Source organism: Microcaecilia unicolor, chromosome 3 (assembly GCF_901765095.1).
Source record: "Microcaecilia unicolor chromosome 3, aMicUni1.1, whole genome shotgun sequence".
In the NCBI taxonomy this organism is placed as follows: domain Eukaryota; kingdom Metazoa; phylum Chordata; class Amphibia; order Gymnophiona; family Siphonopidae; genus Microcaecilia; species Microcaecilia unicolor.
The window spans coordinates 430,826,426-430,848,846 of NC_044033.1; the positions used below are offsets into that span (position 1 = coordinate 430,826,426).

Sequence of the window (22,421 nt, forward strand, 5' to 3'; positions counted from 1 at the left end):
CTATGCTCTGTGCCCTGGCCTGGCCACCAGGGCTTGAGATACCAGATGTATACTGTGTTGTCTAAAAATCTATAGCATATTCTACTTAATGTCTCTTTTTCTTTTGTTTCTTACATTTATTTCCCCCATCATTGATGGATGTCATCATGTAATCTGTGAAGCCAAGTATCAGTTAGAGCAAGCACAAATGTATTGTTAAGGGAAACTGTACATAAATTCTTGCTTAGAGCCTATATTACTCTGTTGCATTCTGAGAAGAACTGACCAATGAGAAATGTGCCTTAAGTGTCAGGCCAATGGAGCCAATTTGACACAGATGATTTGGCTTTGTCCAACCATCCAGGTCTTTTGATTTAGTTGGGGAAGATTATGGGGTCTCCAACCTCAATGCTTACTATTTGGAGACTTTTCCTCTCTGCCTGTGTTATATGTAGGGAAGAGGGGTTTTTTCCTGTTTTGTTTCGCTTTTTCTCAAAAGCACTTTTGTTGGCTATGAAGGTGAAACTTGGAGGAGCATGTCTGCTGTCACATGATTACAGACGAACTCTTATTTAACTTGTTGCTTAAGAAACAGCAGAGTGTACGGTACCCTAATTTGCAAAGGTGGCACAACTTTCAGTTGATTTTGAAACCCTTTTGGGCTTCTCTATTGCACAGAGGCAGCAGCCTTGTTCTGAACAGATAATATGACTATGGAATTTTTGCTCCATTGGCAGGTGGGCAAGAGGTGAAGACGTCCAACAACCCTCACTGGCATTTAAGGGACAGTTTTTCTTAGGGTATATATGGACAGGAAATTCAGTAGGGGGCAATACAGCAATGAAAAAATAAACTGGATACAGCCTGATTAGACCTATATTACAATTTCCAGTTTATATTGTTGATGTTCTATGTAATAATACCATGTGTTGGCCAACACAAAAAAGAAACCACTTTATGTTGGTGTGTTTGTATAAGTCTGTTTCTGTATCCAATAAAGCAAAGTTACTTACCTGTGATAGGTATTCTCAAGAGAACAGCAGGCCATTCATTCTCACAAGTGGGTGATGTCATCCACATCGCCCAATACGGAACACTTGATAACGCATTACAGTTTAAAAACAGCACGTGCAGCGTCCCCACCACATACGCACGAGTGCCTTCCCACCTGCCACAAGAGCACAGGACCTGCAGTACAATAGGATAGCTACCAAATAGGAGACAACTACAAGAGGAAGTGGAAGGGTATGTGAGAATGAATGGCCTGCTGTCCTTGAAGAATACCTGCTACAGGTAAATATCTTTGCTTTCTCCGAGGACAAGCAGGATATGTTCTCACATGTGGGAATTCCTAGCTACCAGGCTCACTGAAAACAACCATAGGTCAACTGGAACTCGAAATGGCGCGTTCAAAAAACTGATCAACCTGAAACTATATACAAGCTGTGTGCGTGTGCAGGCTGGAACAGAATAAAATGGGTCTAGAGGGGTGGAGTTGGATTCTAGACCCCAAACAAAATTCTGCAGAACTATGGGGTACTTTTACTAAGGTGTGCTAAAAAATGGCCTGCGGTAGTATAGGCGCGGGTTTTGGGCACAAACAGATCCATTTTTCAGCGCGCCTGTAAAAAATGCCTTTTATTTTTGCCGAACATGGACATGTGGCAAAATAAAAATTGGTGTGTGTCCATTTTGGGTCTGAGACCTTACCGCCAGCCATTGACTTAGCAGTAAAGTCTCTCGCGTTAACCGTACGGTAACCTCCTACGTGCATCTCATCGGAGTTACCGCCCAATTTTCGCCACGTGCCAGAAAATAAAATATATTTTCTGCGTGCGCATAGCGGACATGTGTAAATTAAACTACCACAGGGCCATGTGGTAGCCGAGTGATAAGTCCAAATTGGCGCACATTGGGCGCGCGTAGGCGCCTACATGGCTTAGAAAAAGGGCCCCTATCTGTCCAAACTGACTATTGTGTTGGGTATCCTGCTCCTGGCAGTAGTGAGATGTAAATGTGAGGACTGAAGACCACGTCACAGCCTTGAAAATTTCTTCAATGGAGGCTGACCTCAAATGGGCTACCGACACAGCCATGGCTCCGACACTATGAACCTTGACATGATCCTCAAGAGTCAGTCCTGCCTGGGCATATGTGAATGAAATGCAATCTGCCAGCCAATTGGAAATGGTGTGTTTCTCGATGGCGACCCACATTCTTGTTGGGATCTAAAGAAACAAAAAGTTGGGAGGACTGTTTGTAGGGCCTAGTCTGCTCTAAGCAAAAGGCCAATGCTCGCTTGCAGTCCAAGGTGTGCAATGTGCTTTCACCAGGAAGAACATGAGGTTTGGGAAAGAATTTTGGAAGGATGATAGACAGGTTCAGATGGAACTCCAACACTACCTTAGGCAGGACCATAGTATACATGCAGAGCACTACTATGTTGTGATGAAACTTATTATAAGGTGGATCCGCTACTAGGGCTGAAGCTCACTGACCCTGAAAGCTGAAGTAACTGCCACCAAAAACAAGACTTGCCAGGTCAAATACTTCAGTGGACAAGAATCAAGTGGCTCAAAAGGAGCTTTCATCAACTGGACGAGGACAACACTGAGGTCCCATGACACAGATGGAGGTTTGATAACAGGCTTTGTCAACAGCAAACCTCTCATGAAGCGAATGACTAGAGGTTGTCCAGAGATGGGCTTACCCTCTATACGGTGATAAGCACTAATTGCACCAAGGTAAACCCTTACAGAGTTGGTCTTGAGACCAGACCCAGGGAGATGTAGAAGGTATTCAAGCAGGGTTTCTGTAGGGGAAGAAATAGGATAGGCCTTGCCCTCACACCAGACAGCAAACCTCCTCCATTTGAAAGAGTAACATCTCTTAGTGGATTCTTTCCTGGAAGCCAGCAAGACCTTGTAGACACCCTCTGGAAAATGAAAGGGAGCAAATTCTAAGCTCTCAACAACCAGCCTCTGATGGGCAGGGATTGGAGGTTGAGATCAGAAGAGATCTCTCATTCTGCCTGATGAGAGTTGGAAAACACTCCAATCTTCAAGGTTCTTTGAAGGATAACTCCAGAAGAAGAGAGAACCAGATCTGCCTGAGTCAATAATGAGCAATGAGAATCATGGTTCCTTGGTCTTGTTTGAGTTTCATCAAAGATTTCCTCACAAGAGGGATGAGAGGATATGCATACAGAAGACCGTTCCCCCAATGGAGGGGGAAGGCATTAGAAGCTAGTCTGTCATGTGCCCTAACCCTGGAACAGTATTGAGGGAATTTGTGGTTGAGTGGAGTGGAAAAGAGATCCTCTGAGAGGGTGCCCCAATCTCAAAAGACCTCGTGGGTAACATTCGTACTGAGTGGCCACGCATGTGGTTGCATGACCCTGTTCAGTCTGTTGGCCAGGGTGTTGGATTTGTCTGCCAGCTATGTGGCCCTGAGAACTATCCTGTTCTGAACAGCCCAGTGCCACATCAAGACGGTCTCCTGACACAGAGGATATGATCCGGTACCCCACTCCCCTCCCCCAACTTGTTGGTGTAATACATTGTAACCTGATTGTCCATTTAAATGAACACGATTTGGTTGAACTGCCAATCTCTGAAAGTCTTTAGAGTGTTCCAGGTGCAAAGCCCATCCACATGGGCTCCACAGCCCAGGTTGGATGCATCCATTGTCAGTCCTTTCTGAGGCTGAGCAATTTGGAATAGGTGACCTACAGTCAAATTGGTCTGAATTAACCACCAGAGAAGGAACTGTACCAGCTCCGCTATCACTTGGATGACATCCACAAAGTCTAATCCAGAGCCATCTTCTTGCTGGGAGTACCAACAATTGGCTGTTGTGACTGTGCACTAGAACTGGCTGGCATGGTTGCGCACTAGAGCTAACTAGTGTGGCTGAGAGCCAGTGCTAGATGGTATAATATGGCTGCTAATACAATTGCACACTATTGATGGCAAGCTGCAGTGGACCAGCAACTTCTAGATCTCTGTGCTCACTATCAGCTGGCTGCTTTAACCATTAAGCTATTCCTCTACATTGAAGTAGAACTGTAATATCACTAGCTGTCCAATACAATGAAAAGGTGCAAAAATGCAACAGAAACATTTAGAGACACTGCAGCATAACGCTACTGGTGCCGCTGAGACAGTAGTGGCTGGAGCTGGTATGCAACAGTTTTGGCCAGTATTAGTGTGCAATACCAGAGTACAGAGCTGCTGTGGGCAACTAACACAGATAACCTTTGGCACTGTAGCATAATGTTAGCTGTCCCAGCCATGCAACGAGCTGCTTTTCAAGCAATATGGGAGAGTAAAGAAAAATATGCCCCTTTTGAAACAGAGCCGAGTTCCACAGCTTCTAATATTATGCACAAACCAGCCTTAAACTTGTGACCTTCATGTTGAACGCCAGCCAGCGCCCAATAAACTATTCTGCTTCTCAAAGCACAAACACTGCCCCCGGAGAAAATCCCATCATGGAAGCACTGAGGTTTCCAAGCTTCCATGGTTAAAATGGGGACCAGGAAAGACATGGTAACAGTGCATTAGCCTCAAAAAAACTCTTGTAAAATTTCTCACAGAAATATGAAGTCCATAGCATTACGCTTGACTTTATATTAAATTCCTTTGTAAAGATGCTGAAAAAAGGAATTCCTGTACTGCCAATATAAACATGGCTCGAGAGGTCTGTTTACAGTGCGCAGACATAAATAGAGCAGCTGACAATCACTTTGAGCCATGATAAAAAGCTAAGTAATAGCTAGAAGCCAAGTCACGTCACCATTTTCAGTTGCTGAATGATAGAGTTATCATTAAATAAAATTTTCATTTTATAGTCTTGTTCAACAATGATGATGACTTTTTGACCATCTACACGCAGAGGAAATATTTGTTTCCAAGTTTGTGAGTCAAGGTCTAAATGAGGTCTTTTCCTCCTATTTCTTCATTTTTTTTAAGACTTAATGAATACAGACAAGGGAGAGAGTATTGAACAATAAGACCATATGAATATTATAGATATTCCAGAAAAAGGAGGACATATTGAGCCAGTCTAGGTTTTACTTCCATTGCTGTCAATGGAAGCAAAACCTGGACTGGATCAATATGTCCTTTTTTTTCTGGAGCCATATGGTAACCCTACCAGTGGAAACACCTAATAGGCACTGTCCTGTTTAGTGTTTCCACTGGTAGGGTTACCATATGGCTCCACTGTCCTGTTGCTGTTTGCTAGCTCTCACACTAGGAATAGCATTTAACCAATTCTGCAACCTCTAGTGCCTAGGCACAAAGCACTGAAGTAAAATTCCATAGCAGAGAATACTCCCCAAAGTCTCTAAAAAGAGAAACCACAGGCTCAGACTTTTTTTTTATGGCAGGAGAAGTCGTGGAGGGGAGACGTGGAGGGTAAGGGGGAGGGATCTGAACCACCAGGTTTATACCCAAAAGGTTAAGAGAGAAAACCTTTGCCCCAGAAGTTCAACTGAGCCCCAAGAAAAGGCCAGAAGCCTACCACAGGAAAGGGGAGAGACGGTGGAGGGCAGGGAGGAACCTGACACCACCAGGTTTACACCCAGAAGGCAAATTTATAAAACCTTTACCCCCAGAAGCTCAACTGAAACCTCAGAAAGGAAACAAGAGCCTACCATAGTAACAAAGTAACATAGTAGATGACGGCAGAAAAAGACCTGCATGGTCCATCCAGTCTCCCCAACAAGATAACTCATATTTGCTGCTTTTTGTGTATACCCTACTTTGATTTGTACCTGTGCTCTTCAGGGCACAGACCATATAAGTCTGCCCAGCACTATCCTCACCTCCCAACCACCAGCCCTGCCTCCCAACCATCGGCTCTGGCACAGACCGTACAAGTCTGTCCAGCACTATCCCCGCCTCCCAACCACCTGCCCCGCCTCCCGATCTTGAGACAGTAGCACAGTGAAGTTCACCACCTGCTGGAGATAGAGATACTGAATGCAACCTAGTGCATAGCAGCCTTATGTGGCAAAATTCTAATTTGCTCTGTCTCCACCTGCCAGTAGATGGGCACAACTCAAAAGTATAGACTAATCCTAAGGAAGCTAATGATCCCTTGCTAAGACCTGTGGCATTCTTTGAGGGGTGCTTATACTTTGAAAGATGTTTTCTATGGCATTCCCTTTCTGGATCCTAAATAACAAAAGAGGTTGAAATTACAGTTTTGTGGGTGTCTCACTTTGTAATTCCAAGATTACACAACCGGTATCTTTTCTAATAAATCAACAAGGAACCTCACAACTCCTAATAGGGAACATACTGCAAAAATTGCACAATCCACTATTTTCTAAAGGAGTAGAATACTATCACTGGTTCCAGTGAGGAGAATGAGAGAGAAAAAAAGCCAAACGAAAAAAACTCATGAATACATGAGAAAAACGGATGGTATAAAAACTCTCCCTCTCCTTCACTAATAATAGGAATTAACAAGGTGAAACACCTCCCCTCAAAACCACCAGGCCGGCTATAAACCCTGTAAATCTTAGAAAACCCCAAACACACACATCAATTTAAAGCCTAAATCTATAGCATTTGAAACTAGCATACCTAACTGCCCAGTACCTCAAAATGTGAAAGAAAAAAGTACCAAATCAATGTCTTTCAAAAAATCTTTCACTTATCTTCTTGTTTATAGCTCCACGCTGGGTTAGCTGTAAAAATTCAGGCTGATGGTAGTGTAGTTGGGGAAATCGCCACACTGTTTAGTCTGAAATGCTGACACCATCCCATGTCACCCTTCAACAAGTGCGCCTTGTTTCACCAAAATGAAAGCTGCCTCAGGAAGGGCACTTCGATGGATCCTTACACGGACCTCTCAAAATCACAAAACAGTCCGAAAATCTTTATTGCATGCACTAGCAAGATGGCGCAAGTGGAAAAAGACGCCGAAAAGGCTTTTAAACCTAACCGTGTCACTCACTCAAAACGGAAGACCCCGCCCTGGGTATTTCAGCTGCTCCAATGGGCTCTCTCAGGCCCACCCACCAGGGAGTGGCTCTACGCGAGTTAATAATAAGCATTCCATTCTATATTGCGATTCAAACCTTTTGGTTCCACTGTTTGTAATAAATGAATCCAATATTGTTCTTTTCTCCATAAAATGCTTTTAATATCCCCCCCCCCCCCTTACCCAATATCACTTGCCAGCTTATTTTGGAATTCGTTGCCGGAGAAAGTGGTGAAGGCGGTTAGCTTAGCAGAGTTTAAAAAGGGGTTGGACGGTTTCCTAAAGGACAAGTCCATAAACCGCTACTAAACGGACTTGGAAAAATCCAAAATTCCAGGAATAACATGTATAGAATGTTTGTACGTTTGGGAAGCTTGCCAGGTGCCCTTGGCCTGGATTGGCCGCTGTTGTGGACAGGATGCTGGGCTTGATGGACCCTTGGTCTTTTCCCAGTATGGCATTACTTATGTACTTATGTACATATTTCGACCCAAATCGGGAGATGGGCGTCTTTCTCCCGTGGGTGAACAAATCGGTATAATCGAAAGCTGATTTTGGTCGTCTTCAACTGCACTCCGTCGCAGGAATGAACAAAGTTGATGGGGGCGTGTCGGAGGCATGGCGAAGGCGGGACTGGGGCGTGGTTTTCGGCCGAGGAGAGATGGGTGTCTTTAGCTGATAATCAAAACAAGAAGGGCGTTTTTAACGAGAATTTGGTCCGCTTTATTTGGACCCTTTTTTTTCAGGTCCAAGTCCCAAAAAAGTGCCCCAACTGACCAGATGACCACTGGAGGGAATCGGGGATCACCTCCCCTGACTCCCCCAGTGCTCACTAACCCCCTCCCACCAAAACAAATCCACTTTACAAACTTTTTTCCCAGCCTCTATGCCAGCCTCAAATGCCATACCCACCTCCATGACAGCAGAATGTGTTCTATCCTCTGACTGCCTTTCCCTGGTTCTGATGCGGGTCTCGGGTGAGTGTGGCACCTTTTCTGTTAAGGGCACTGCAGAGTCACATCAGCAATGCATTCTGGTGGGTGTAGGGTATTGGGTTCCGTGATTCCACTAGCTTGTGTTACATGCTCACGATGTTGATAGTTGGTAGACTCTACTCCCATGGTGCTTTTCCCTCTGCTTACTGGGTCAGAGTGTGCCCTGTTTTGTTTCCGGTAGTCCATGAGGTAGTGGCCATTTTTGTAAGACAATTTTAGATCCCTTTCATGTGTTAGCCACGTTACAGAACTTAGTTCTTACCTTGAATTTGGCTGAAAGAGGGCATTGTACACCATTCTGCCAGCTCTGACCTACTGCTCATCTCAGTACCAGGGAGACTCGTTGCCAGTGGGGCACAACCTCTGATCTGCAGTTAACTGTGAGTAAACGTGCTTATTCCAATAAAGGACGTTTTCGGAGACATTAGTCTTCCGATGTCAACTGGTGTGCCAAGATTATACAGCAGCAACAAGTCCTAGAGGCCTGCGTGTATGCAGGTCCCTGGAGCACTTTTAGTGGGTATCGCAGTACACTTCAGGCAGGTGGACCCAGGCCCATCCCCCCTACCTGTAACACTTGTGCTGGTAAATGGGAGGCCTCCAAAACCCACTGTACCCACATGTAGGTGCCCCCTTCAACCCTAAGAACTATGGTAGTGTATGTACATTTGTGGGTAGTGGGTTTTGGGGGAGGGGGGTTGGGGGCTCAGCACCCGTGGTAAGGGACCTATGCATGTGGGAGCGTTGTCTGAAATCCACCGCACTGACGTCTAGGGTGTCCAGTTGGTGTCCTGGCATGTCAGGGGGTCGAGTGTACTACGAATCCTGGCCCCTCCCATGACCAAATGGCTTGGACTGGGACGTTTCCTAGCTGGGCGTTTTTAGTTTCCACTATCGCTAAAAAAAACAAACGCCCAGCTCAGAAACAACTAAATCCATGGCATTTTGGTCCGTACAAACCGTATTTTCGAAGTGAAAGATGGACGCCCATTTTTTTCAAAAATACGGTCTGTCCCACCCCTTCACATACTCATTCTCGGACACAGACGCCCATGGAGATGGGCGTTCACATACGATTATGCCCCTCTTGGTCTATAATCATACAGGTCAATTGATCAAACTGGTGTTGAAAATGGACACAATGACGTGTCAAAGGTGCCTCCAACTTCAACTTTGTAATACAATGACTATGTTCAATGACTCTAGTTCTAAACTGTCTTGTAGTGTGGCCCACATACACCAAGCCACAAGGACACCAAAAAATGTATACCACATTCATAGAGTCACAAGAAGTTTTACATCTTAACTCAAATTTCTTCCCTGATGTAGAAGTAAATGAAGATTCCCTCCTTCATAATTTTCAGGAAAAGCCACTTCCTGGAGTGGCATTTCTTATCTCCTTCCACTGGAGGTGTCTTAGGTGGAAAAGCAAATCCAATTGTGAGGACTGAAGAGCTTTCATTTTGTACTCTCTTCATCTCACCCTGGGAGACACCCTGGTGCAATGTGCACAGACACATCACGGCCCAGTTCCAGATGGCAGTAACTTCTGATGGATTTCTATAGAACCTCACAACCAAAAGTGAATTTGAGATAAATATTTGAAAAGTCCTACACACAAATATATTCTTTACTTTTAAGTGTATTTTATCAATATAATATATAAAAATGAGAAGAAAAGACCTCATCAAACTAAGGCTATAGACTTTGAGAAATCAATGTTCTTCACAGCTATCTGTTGAAAAAGTAATCATTGGTCAGAAAAACCTCCCAAAAATAAGTGTCCAAGGCAATGTCATTATGTTTACATCTTTTAGAGTAAATATCTTTTATGATGGTACTCAGAAGAACACATCTTAATGTAGACTTAAAACACCATTCTGCAGCCTTGCTGTTCTTTCTCACAGCGCCGCATAATCACAAGCACAGGAGTAAGACAGTGTCGGTCCCGACAGGGACCCATTTCGTCACATACTTTTTCAAGAGACCTCACTGTGCTGGTGCTCTCATCGCTTCCGCTAATCTTAGGTGTGACCCATGCAGGAGTGATGAGAGCACCAGCTTAGTGAGGTCACATGAAAAAGCATGTGGCAAAACGGGTCCCCGTCGGGACCAACACTGATTATGCAGCGCCGTGAGAAAGGACAGCAAGGCTGCAGAATGGCATCTTGAATCTACATTAAGACAAGTGTTCTTCTGAGCACCATTATAAAACATATTTACTATAAAAAGTTATTTGTAATAAACATGACGACATTGCCTTGGACACTTATTTTTGGGAGGTTTTTCTGACCAATGATTACTTTTTCAACTAAGAGCTGTAAAGAACATTGGTTTCTCAAAGTCTACAGCCTCAGTTTGATGAGGTCTTTTCCTCCCATTTTTATGTTTAATATTGATTAAAAATATATATACTTAAAAATTAAAATAAAGAATATATTTGTGTGTAGGACTTTTCAAAAACTTATCTCAATTTCACTTTTGGTTGAGAGGCTATTTACCTATTGTGATTAAGTGAATTAGATCCTTTCATCCAAACTGTCATTGAATTTCTATATAGGCCATCTTCCACCCACAGGTGCATTTCTTAAAGCCCTTGGGCATATTGGGGGTGTAGATCACTAGGTCAAACTCAGTGTTGATAGAGGAAAAGCAAGATTTGGCCTTTTTTTTTAAACTAGGAGGCTAAAAAGTTTATAATATTTCTCAGCCACTACTCCAGGAGGACAGATTACCAAAATCAATATTCCCAATGTTGGCGTTCCCAAGGACCACCCAATTTGAAGGAAAAATGAAAAGCAAGTTCTCAATGGAACTTCAAAAAGAGAATGGCACAAGTGTTTGCAATACACCAAGCTGAAAATTATGCCAGCACATATCACAGGTCCCCAGAGTTACCCACATGGGAAAAATATTCAACATAAGGGGATCCTGTTTATGCCCTTCCTCTACTGTAGTATATATTATTCAATGCAGAAAATGTGAAGGAGGATGCTACTAAGACAGGCCAGATGTCAAAGACATGAATTACTTTACAGATAACAATCACATCCGATACCATAAAGCAAACCAAGTACCAACAAATGCAGTCAGAGGCCAAGAAAATGTCACAGAAAGACACAATTACTGTCAGGGTATGTGCAAAGCTAACCCATTTGGAGACACTAGCCCTGAGAAAAAAAAAAACAAGGTGACACCTCTGTGGGGTAATACTTCTTGGGATAAGCACTGCATCAGTAACCTTATGGTCAGGAAACTAAAAAGCATTAAAGCATTCCAAGGACATAAGACTTTTTGAAGTTAACTCTGAAATTTCCAAATAAAAGCAACATTTTTCCTTTTAATCCGTCACATTTTAGACCATAAAATTAGTAGTCACCTTCTTATCATTCATTCTTCTCACCCTCTGTTTCCCTTCTCTCCTTGAGACTGTCACTAGAATACTTTTATGATCCATGTATATATTGTGGTATTGTCATCTTTTACTCATATTATTCTGACCCAAGCAAAGAAGTGTTAATATATTTGGAGACTGTTAGCCAAATAAGAACGTACCACCTTCTATTCTATTTTTATTTTAATAACCTTCAAAGTGGATTAAAATAGCAACCATACTACTGTGTGCAAGTCATAGATAGTACTTTACAGAGTACACAAAAAAAAAAGAAAAGAAAACTGTTACAACTCTCTAGCATCACTAGGTGGCACCAAAATATAAGTTTTAAAGTTTCAGATAATTCCATCTGTACCACTGTCTACATGTCCTCAAATGCCTCCACTGTCTTCAAACAAACAAAAACCTATGAAATGTAAATCTTATTAATCCAATTACGACATTCCCACACTTCTGACTCATAACCCTATTTGACCAGAATTTCTGTGCTTTCTGGATGCATTATCTAAGTAACTGTGAAAAATAAATTAATGCAGAGAGCCTTTCAGATTTTCTCTTTAGAGGTTAATCATGCATGACCTACAGATGCTGCCATGGCACTGATTTGATAAGCCTTGCTTTATCTTGTAAGTTAAGCCCTGGTTGATTACAGCAGAAAAGCAGTGCCAACTGTCCTTCTGGAAACTGCTAAACCCAGTCTGTTCAGATCATGTTAAATAAACACTTCAGTTGAATTTCAGTGTGGTTGTATCCTTTTCAATATAAAAGGGTAGAGTTTTTGTACAGTCTGGTGCATGAAGTGACTGTTTCCTTTGATAAGCATGTTTAGGGGGAAAAAACTGGAAAGCGATGGACTTGGTGAGAAGAAAGAGTTAGTACTTTAGCCAGAAACTTTGAGAAGCAATGCTCAAAAGTCATCATTAACAGCTTTATAGATGTGGCTGAACTTACAGAACATGGAACAGCGATTGATGTGCAAAGGAAATCGAATGCAAATGGGATGTACAAAAATCTGCATGCAATTCTGTACATACGCAAAACGGTCTCACGGTTATCATCTATGAGGCCCCATTACTAAAAGGGTTGTCGCGCGGTAACAGCCTAAATAACTGAAGCTGGACTCACGGGAAATGGACAAATGAAAGGAAGGGAGAGCGAGAGTAGGTTGCCAGCGGAGGAATGCAAGGACCAAAAAGGAATGGAAGGGGTGAGGAAGACACAAGATATACTAGAGACGAAGGAAGATGTGACTTAAAGACCAAACAGAGTAACTTGAACTTAATGCGGGCAGTAATGGGGAGCCAATGTTCTGCGTGAAGAAGAGGGGTAACATGATCGAAACCATGAGCAGAGTGTAGGATCTTGACGGCAGTGGAGTGGATTGTATGGAGGCATTTAAGAGAGTATAGTGGAAGGTTAGCATAGAGAGAGTTGCAGTAGTCAATGTGTGAGATAACAAGAGACAGAAGAGGAGTAAGAATAAGTGAGGGGGGTCAAGGATTGAGTGTAGAGGATGAAAGCAGTGCACAGCAAAGAAAGAGAAATGGACCACAGAGTCATTCTGAGGCTTGAAAGAAAGCCAAGAGAGTTAAAAACCACCCCAAGAATCTTTACAAAGCCATGGAAAGGGAGACAATGGCTATGAAGTGTTTTGGGGTGAGGGGAGATCGTGGAACATAGGGCCAGGAGGTGATTGCCTCACACTTGGAGGCATTGAGGAGAAGATTCTCCTTAAGCCAAGAGGAGGCATGGACCAAGAAGTTATTGAGAGTAGAAAAGGCAGTAGTGGGGTCCGAGACATGACAAAGTATTTGAATATTGTCTGCATAGCTAAACGGTGTGCAATCCTGTTCCTGAATCAGAGTGAGAGAGAGAGAGAGACTAAAAAGGGTGGGGGCAAGAATGGAGACTTGGGGTACACCAGAGTGAACTGGGTAAAATTGGGGAACTGCGAGTCTTCGTGAAAAGGCTGAAAAGTACAACCGGAGAAGTAATCCAAAACCAAGATAGAACAGAGCCACCAAGGGAATGAAGACACCAAAGCAAAAAGGAGTGATGAACAATGTCAAATGCTGAGGAAAGATCCAGAGAAACAATGACAGAGATGCTGATCTAGAGTGGCATGGATACAGTTGTTGAGTGCTACAAGACGTTTCAGTGCTATGGTGATGGCGAAAGCCTGTCTGAAAGGAATGCAATGCATTAGTGTGTTCAAGAAGAGATTCAAGTTGGAGAAGGGCTACTTTTTCAAGGATCTTAGAGAAGAAAGGAAGACTAGAAACTGGTCAGAAATTAGACACAGAAGGGTCTAAGTGGGGTTTCTTGAGAAGGGGATGCACCAAGGTGTACTTTCAAACAGCAGGAACAAGTCCAAGGGAGAGATTCGAGCAAAGAAGTGGCATGAGGTGAGGGGAAGGCGAACAACCAAATGAGCTGAAGAGGAAGAAGTATGAAGGGAATGCACAGTATGGGCCAAAGAGACTTCAGTGGGTAAGTTAAAAGAATGCCAAGAATCAGAGAGGGAACAAGGTGGGGTGATAAGTCAATGGTGGAATCCCAAGGTGAAGAAGGGGCAATCAAACTTTGAGGGCCAGTTGGTAACTGAGTGAAAAGGAAGCTACGAAGGGAAGAAAGCTGAGAGAGTCAGGAGTCATCTAGGCAGGTAATGGGAAGGATCGAAATATCATATGGGAAAGAAACCGCATTAGCAGGCAAGAGTTGATCCAAAATATGAAACACAGCCTGAGGATGATTGGAGACTACAGAACAAGAAGAGTAAGAACTCTAGGTGGACAGGATTCAAGAAGGGTGGCCAAGTCACCTGGCCAAAGCCAGGTTTCGGTAACACAGGAAATCTAAGGCCTGGGAAACAAAAAGATCAAACAACAGTGAGCCCTTGTAGCAGAGAGAACGAGCGTTAATAAGGCCTACCCCAAGGAGAGAAGGCTTTGTTGAAGATGAAAGAGGAGTCAAGGAGGGTGCTATGGGAATTAAAAATCTGGAAGTTGGTCGGGGATGAAACAGATGAGGGAGACAGGGATTAAGGACGGAAATGGGACAGGCATCAGGTATACAAGAAGGAACCTTAGCGACCATGAAGGAGGAAGAAAGTAGTGGCAGAAAAGAGAGAAGAAGAAAGAAAATCCAGTGCCAAGAGTGTGGGTGAAGGAGCGAACAAGGAGCCTTTCATCAACTGTATCAAAACTACATTTAATTTTATGTAACAGCAGGCTTTTGCAGAAATTGTTTTACATGAATAAAATCACTCAAGGATTTCCAAGGAAGCAGGGATATGGCAGAACCACTAAGTTGAGCATGACAGAATAATGCCGAGAGTAATTTCAGCCTAACCCAAGAGATTTTTAAACCATTTTCAGAACACTGAAAAGGGTATTTTTAGTTGAAAAAGCAAGAGAAGAGCATTTGGTCTTGGCAGTTTTGATTACACCATGTAGAGATTCTTTATCCACTTAAAGTAAAGCAAAAAACTTCCTTGTAGAGGGGTTCCTAACAGATATCAGAAATTCTTGAATTTATTCTGGGACTGGCAATGACAAAAGTGGATTGTGCTCAGCATCCATGCAGTGAAACCTAAAGAATGAAGTCAGGATGTAGAAGTTCACCATGATCCTAAATTACCAAATCTGGAAATATTCAGTCTGAGTGGATTTCAAATGAAGAGTTCTGACAGTAGTGGTACCAGATTTGTCTGGTCCAGTAACAGGCAGAGGATCCTAGAGACTCACTCCCCTTCTGAATGTATGCACTTTCTTGGAAATGAGTAGAGCAGGAAGACAAGAATACATAAGTTTCCAGTTCCATAGAATGGTTAATGTACCTCCAGATATTCTGCCTCTCAGCAAGAATAAAAATCTGGAATCTTGTTATTTTGGTTGGAACTAAACAGGCCTACTTAAACAGTTCCCACTTTCAAAATAGTCATTGTATTTTAAGCTGTTTAAGAGACATTCGTGAGGCTATAAACACTGACTCAATCTGTCTGCTCAGTAGTTCTGAAATTCCAGAATATAATTAACTATAATGAAAGCCCTGATGGATATGGCTAAATTTCAGAATCTTGATCCTTTTATCATGTGGAGATAGCCTGTCATGAATCCCAGCAATATACCAAGCTGCAAATTATGCCAACACATATCAAATCACCACAGTAACCCACAGGGCAAAAAACAAACATCAAGGGAACCTACACATGCTCTTCTTCAAATGTAGTATATATCAGTCAATACAGAAAATATGAAGAATGGTTCTACGCTGGGGAGATGGGCCAGATACTAGAGAAAGAATCAACTCACAAAGGTACCACATCAAACACCATAAAGCAAACAGAAAGGTATATAGGGAAAGGGAAAGGGACTAGATATACTGCCTTTCTACAAATATCTAGGAGTCAAAGAAGAAGCAACAATCCAGCGTAAAGTACTGAGAGAAAAAACCAAAGAGTATGTCAAAAGATTAAAACTGATACTGAAAAGTGCTCTAACATAAGACACAAACTATCAATCAGCCTGTGATTCCAGTACTCCCACCTAGCTGTGAACTTGTTGACTGGCCTCTTATATACCTTGAAAACTTGGATGTATGAACAAGAAAACTCTTCCATGCTCACAAGATGGTCTATGAGAATCAGTATGTACACCAAGCATCCCTGGAGCCAAAGCAGGACTAGGCCTCAGAGAAGCAGATTATGCTTATAAAGCTACTATCATAGGCCTCCAGGCCTTTTCAAACAGCATCAACAGACCCAAATGCACAATAGTGTTGAAGTATGAAAGTAAGTGTCCAAAATCCAGTTCTGTCATTAAATTTGGACAGGCATTCTAGCAAACAGAATCAAAGAGTAAGGATCCACTTTTATGCACAGGAATGGAAACAACTGAATATGCAAAGTAGGAGAAAAAGTCTTTTAAAAGAATGTACAAATATAGTGGGAAATATAAAGCGTTATTCCAGGAACCATACATTGTCGGGAAATTCTTTTTCACAGAGAGAGTGGTCGAAGCCTGGAATGCCTTCTCGTTAGAGGTGGTAGAGACAAAAACTGTGGCAGAATTAAAAAATGGCATGGGATGAACACAAAGGATCTTTAATCATAACATGAAGGGTATAAAAAAGCATAAGCATTCATTTGTAACACCTGTGTTGAAATCTTCTAAGGTTTACCCTACTGTGGCTCATAATTATAGACCTATTTCAAATCAATTTATGCCTGCAAAGATTTTAGAATGAATGGTATTGAAACAGTTGCTTGATTTTTTTTGAAACTAGTAATGCATTGCATAATCGGCAGTCTTGACTTAGAAGTGGCAGCATTTGATCTTATTGATCACGATTTATTGTTGGATATGTTGCAATCTATTGGAATTACTTCCACAGCATTATATTGGGTTTACTTCTTTTTTAAAGGGTAGATCTTACCCTGTTAGGGTTGGACATTCTTGTTCCAAAACATTTAAGTTGAATAGTGGATTACTGGCAGGGCTCCTCACTGTTGCCAATACTTACTAATATTTTTCTTGCTCCATTGCTTATTATTATACAAGAATTTGGGGTGAAAGTTTATTGCTATGCAGATGATCTTTTGATAACTGCGAAGATAAATCCTTTGGATCCAGACTTAACAGCTGTCCAGAATTGTTTATTATCTGTATCCAATTGGTTACAAGATCATAGGCTTGTTTTAAATATTGATTAAAAAACCCAGACTTGTTGGATTACTGGTAGGCGTGAGGTACCCAAAATTACTCCAGTTTTATGGGGACTACCAAGTCCAACAGTAGAGTCATTTAAATATTTGGGTATCATAGTAGATTCTCAGCTAGCCTTTGATTTACAAGTTTCTGAGCTTATTAAAAAAGGGTTTTATACATTACGATTATTATGGTCAATAAAACATTTGTTTGATGAGAACACTTTACATACATTAGTTCATGTGTTGTTTATCTCAAAGCTGGACTATTGTAATGTAATATATGCAGGGATGTCCCCTTCGAGTATTAGGCGTCTCCAAACATTACAGAACACAGCCCTCAGACTTTTAAGAAATAGTAGGAAAGATTATGTGACACCTCTCTATTTGAAATATCATTGGCTACCAACTCTATATAAAGTACAGTTTAAGTGCTTAGTCTTGATTCAAAGCATATTATTCATTACAACCAAGATATCTAAATGCACTAACAATTCTTTCTACACCTTCAAGGGCTTTAAGATCTTTGCAAGATCATAGATTAGTAAATCCATCATTACGTAGAGAGAGATTAAATTCTACAAGATCAAGAGCTTTTTTGTTTGTTTGTTTTGCTCCTTTTCTTTGGAATCGACTTCCAAATTATATTTGCTGCGAGGAGAATTGCTTGTACGGTCTTTGTCTTGTATATGGCAATCTGGTTTCGGAAGGGCTGGAAAGGGCTTCCACAGCAACTACAGTGCTTGGCAGACTTTTATAGCCTGTGTCCCATAAATGACAAGACAGATAGGCTAGAGTGGGCTTCAACAGCAACTCCAGTAGTTGGAACATAAGGACAGGGCCAGGCGGAGTTCTGTGGTCTAACTCCCAGAAAGGCCAAGGAAAGACCACGATCAAGTATTTTACATCACATCCATTGTTCATTTAATCATGAATTGATAATGAGTGTAACAGTTGGGCAGACTGGATTAATCGTTCAAGTTTTTATCTACCATCACTTACTATGTTGCTATGGACCAAACCTGGGCACATGAATGTTCAATCACTGAAAACAGTCACAGGAGGTAATATGTCAAGAGAGTAAAATATTTTAGATCTTTTCCAATATATCTTTTATCAATCACTAAGATATATAGGAGTTCCTCCGGTAATTAGATTACACCAAAAGAAATGAAGGAGGACAGACTTGGTTGGATAGGAAATAAAGAAGGGAATTAAGGGCTATAATGTCCCTAGTGGTATGTAAGGCACCAGGGCAGGATGGCCGCCTATTATCATGCTTTCCATGACCTTTTAGTAAGCAGACTGTGTACTTTATGAGGATTTTATTCAGCAAGGTAACGTACTGGGTATGGCAACAGAAACTACCATCACAGTATTTAAAAAACCAGAGCGAGACCCAACTTGTCCAAAACTACAGGCCAATATCTACAGGCTGAAATTTATGCAAAAATTCTGGCTTCTCAACTAAATAGACTGTTACCCTCTATAATTCATTCAGATCAGGTGGGAGTTCATAAAAGGAAGATAATCAGCAGACAACACCAGGCTGTTCTGCAATATTTTGCAATTGATTAAGACCTTTGAGATATCCTTAGGGGCAGTCTCACTGGATGTCAAGAAATAATCATTCTACCCCTCCAAATGCTTTTTGTTGTTTGCAGTCATCAAATGGTTTGGCCTGTGGGCAATATTTACATATACAGTAAAAGCACTTTATGTGGCCCCTATAGCTTGGCTATATGTGAATGGCATCCTATCTCAGGCCTATATTGGATCAGGGTACTGGACAGGGTGATCTTTTCCCATTGGCCATTATACACACTTCTCACTTAGCGGTCTTTAAGTATAGTGTAGTCGCGTGTAGAGCTACCCTTTATGGGGATGACACTCTGATATATGACAGTATGAACTGGCAAACTTACCTGGGAAGGCATATTATCAATCTATGGGCAAACTACACTGTATAGAGATAGATAATTTGGACGCATGATCTTGAGATGCAGCTAGAGGGCATGGAAGTGCATGATTCAGGGATAAAACTTCAAATATCACTGTACTTACTAGTGGCTCATGGAGTGATGTGGATGCTGCACAAGCTGGCTAAGTTGTGTCAAAGAATGGGCAGAGAGGGGTACTTTATTTCATATGATCTTACATTGTACCAATCTACAAAGGTTTGAGAGGGGCTATGGAAGCAATTATATAGCATTGTGCAGATTAAAAAACAACTTCATTTTTCTATTACATGGAAGTGTAGATCCTCGAAACCTACCATATCGCTACAATGGCAAAAGATTCTAGATCTCATATTAATACTAAGAACATAAGAGTTGCTCTACTGGGTCAGACCAAGGATCCATCTAGCCCAGTATCCAGTCAAGGTTACAAGTACCTGGCAAAGTCCTAAAAGTTGGCAAGATTCCACAGCTTATTCCAAGGATAAACAGTGGCTTTCCCCAGGTCTACCTTAATAAAGGTTTATGGATTAGCAGTTAACTCAGTGCTTATGCACTAGAAAGGTAATACTAAACTGGATATGCACACTTGGTGGAATTAACTGTGCACTGTAGATGGTAAGTAGTAGTGGCAACTGAAGGAACAAAAAAGGTTAGCCCTCTGGGTATGAGAACCTGTAAAGGAGCATGTTAGCAGCAGTATAGCTGCTGCCTTATGTCCACCAATTACTCAATAAGAATGCCACATGGTCAAGTTGAACTGTGTTTTGACTGTGATTTCTGAATTACTACATGGCATTCTACAATGGATTTGGTCTCTGTACTAGCGTGGTCTGGTTAAAAAAAAATTAAAAAAGAAAAGAAAAAGAAAAAAGTCAAAGTAGTGAACTGAAAAAAAGAATTATAAAAGTATAAATACTGACTGTTGCAGGTTCATTATCAGGGGAGTAAGACTAAGTCTTCCTGAAACAGGGAAAATATCAACTTACCTGAATTTAACATGCCTTCAGCATTCCCTAGCTGTATAATTATTTCTATGGACTTTTGTTGAAGAAATTCATCCAAAACTCTTTAAAACCCCACTATATTAATTGCCTTCACCACATGCTCCTGCTACAGATTGCACAGCTTAGAGGAAAACTAGCTTTTATGGCCAAAACTAGATGAAATACTACCAGCAAAATGTGAACAATCAGTACTCAGTACTATAAAACCAAAATTTAATAATGGGAGGAGAGAGCCTCAGACAGCTGTGGTATGCATCAATTGCTTGCTGATTGCACGCAACAGACAAAAAGTAATCATCGGCTAAAACCTCCAACCACCAAAGTAGAATTGTTCAAATAATAAGGAAAAAAGAATGTGCAAATAGTTCAAAATCCATTTATACCACATAACAACTTGATTTGAAACTATGGCCATCAAAACCACACTTATCTGTTCATTAAAGTCTCACTGCCATTAAAACAAAACTAGATAAAAACACCCAAAATTCTTTTCAGAAATTTTGCAGTGCCAAAGACATAGCTGACTTTTGTAAAATATAAAAATGAACTGAGGAGAACCACGAGGTCATGGCAATATAGGAATTACCATCCATGAAGAAAGTTTTTATATTACTTCCACAAAGCTCTGATCACAGTCATGTGATTCATGCATGTGACTATGGCAAATTACTTGTCTTCAGAGAAAAAGTTTTACAACAATGAAAATCTTGAGCAGGGTATTAATATTATACACTGACAAAGGAGTGTACTGTGCGAGGTATGCTGTACTTTCACTTATAATGTAGGTGAAATTATTATAGGATTAAAATGTATTGTACAATAAAAAACTACCTTGAATTGTCCGGTGATTCATTTTCCTCTTCCGAGCTCATCTCTATAGGAAACATGTCTTCATCTTCTGTAGTGTCTCCATTGTCCTCTCTTTTTAAATTGTCCAATTTCGATTTCCTACGTCTTTTCCTTCGTTTCTTTCCAGAACCACAGACCGTTGAAGTTTCCAATACGTTTGGAGACACATGAATTGTAATTGGTATCTGTGAGGGCCCACCGGAGTCCCCGCTTCTCAAACAGTCTACACCATTCTTCTTCTGTTGTGACTCCATTAAAGTAGCTCCCTCTAACAAAATGGGAGAAGTAGCCAGATGTGAAGGAATGAATTCCTAAGGAAATGAAAAAGAAAAATTCAGAGCCTTCATATTATCATTTATATAATCCTCACTTGGAAATAAGGGTGATAATTAAACAAATAATTGCATTTTGAATAAATTCTGCCATGTAGTTTATTCCCATTTGACCGTAATAAGAAAAAAAAAAGGAAATGAATAAGCAGCAAGCATTTCCAGGGGACAAAGTTCTAGTACAAGAGGTCATGATATGTGGCTCAAAGAACGTAGGAGAAGGAACTATTTCTTCATAGAAAGGGATGGCAAATTCATGGAAATGTCTCCCAGAACAATCTGTACAGGCAAGAACAGAAATAGAACTAAAGAAAACATGAGATAAGCACAAAGGACCTTTAGGATGTGAGGAAATCAATGTAAAGCTTGACATTTGGCAGGCTCTGTTATATTGCATTTGCAATGGAGGAAGTAGATGGGCCTTGAAACCCTCATCTGCCATCATTTTCTCAGTTTCTATGGAGAAGGAGTAGTCAAATGGTTAGTGCAGCAGGCTTTGATCCTGGCAATCTGGGTTCGATTCCCACTGCAGCTCCTTCTGAGCTTAGGCAAGTCACTTAGCCCTCCATTGCCCCAGGTACAAAAATGTGAGCCCTCTAGGGACAGAGAAAGTACCTGCATATAATGTGTACAGCACTGTGTACATCTAGTAGCGCTATAGAAATGATTAGTAGTAATAGAAGAAGAAAGGCCCTGGTAAGGACTATTACAGTAGTTTCCAAACCTGGTCCTAGACGCACCCCAGCCAATCAGGTTTTCAGCATATCCACAATGAATTTTTATGAAAGATTTACACGCATTGCCTCCACTGCATGCAAATCTCTCTCAAATATTCCAGTGTGAGATTTACATGCATTGCCTCCACTGCATGCAAATCTCTCTCATAAATATTCCAATGTGAATATCCTGAAAACCTGTGAGAATGTGAGTATTAAAAAGAAAAGGAACCAACAATGGTTTGGAGAATGAGCCCATAATCCAGCAAGTGACCATCTTAGAAGCACTGAGAACAAGTCTATGGTCAGTTTAGCCATTGGGACAGAGGCACTAAACAGGACTGAATATGACTCAGATTGGGCTGAAAATGGGAAGTAGAAAGGATTAAAAGTATGCCATCAGCATATATGAAAAATTTTATATTAAAATTTTGAATCAGGCTAGCTAGGGCACTTAAAATATTAAAAAGGGAGAAAGGACTGACACTTGC

The 22,421-nt window shown here is 41.4% G+C and overlaps 1 protein-coding gene across 1 annotated transcript in view; it reads right to left on the reverse strand.

Annotated features, from left to right (window-relative positions):
* Window positions 1-22,421, reverse strand: part of LPIN1 (lipin 1) — a 176,344-nt gene that overhangs the window by 119,216 nt on the left and 34,707 nt on the right. Inside the window, exon 4 of the mRNA XM_030198855.1 lies at window positions 20,868-21,196. Coding sequence (XP_030054715.1) covers window positions 20,868-21,196 — 329 coding nt within the window. The remainder of the gene's footprint in view (window positions 1-20,867; window positions 21,197-22,421) is intronic.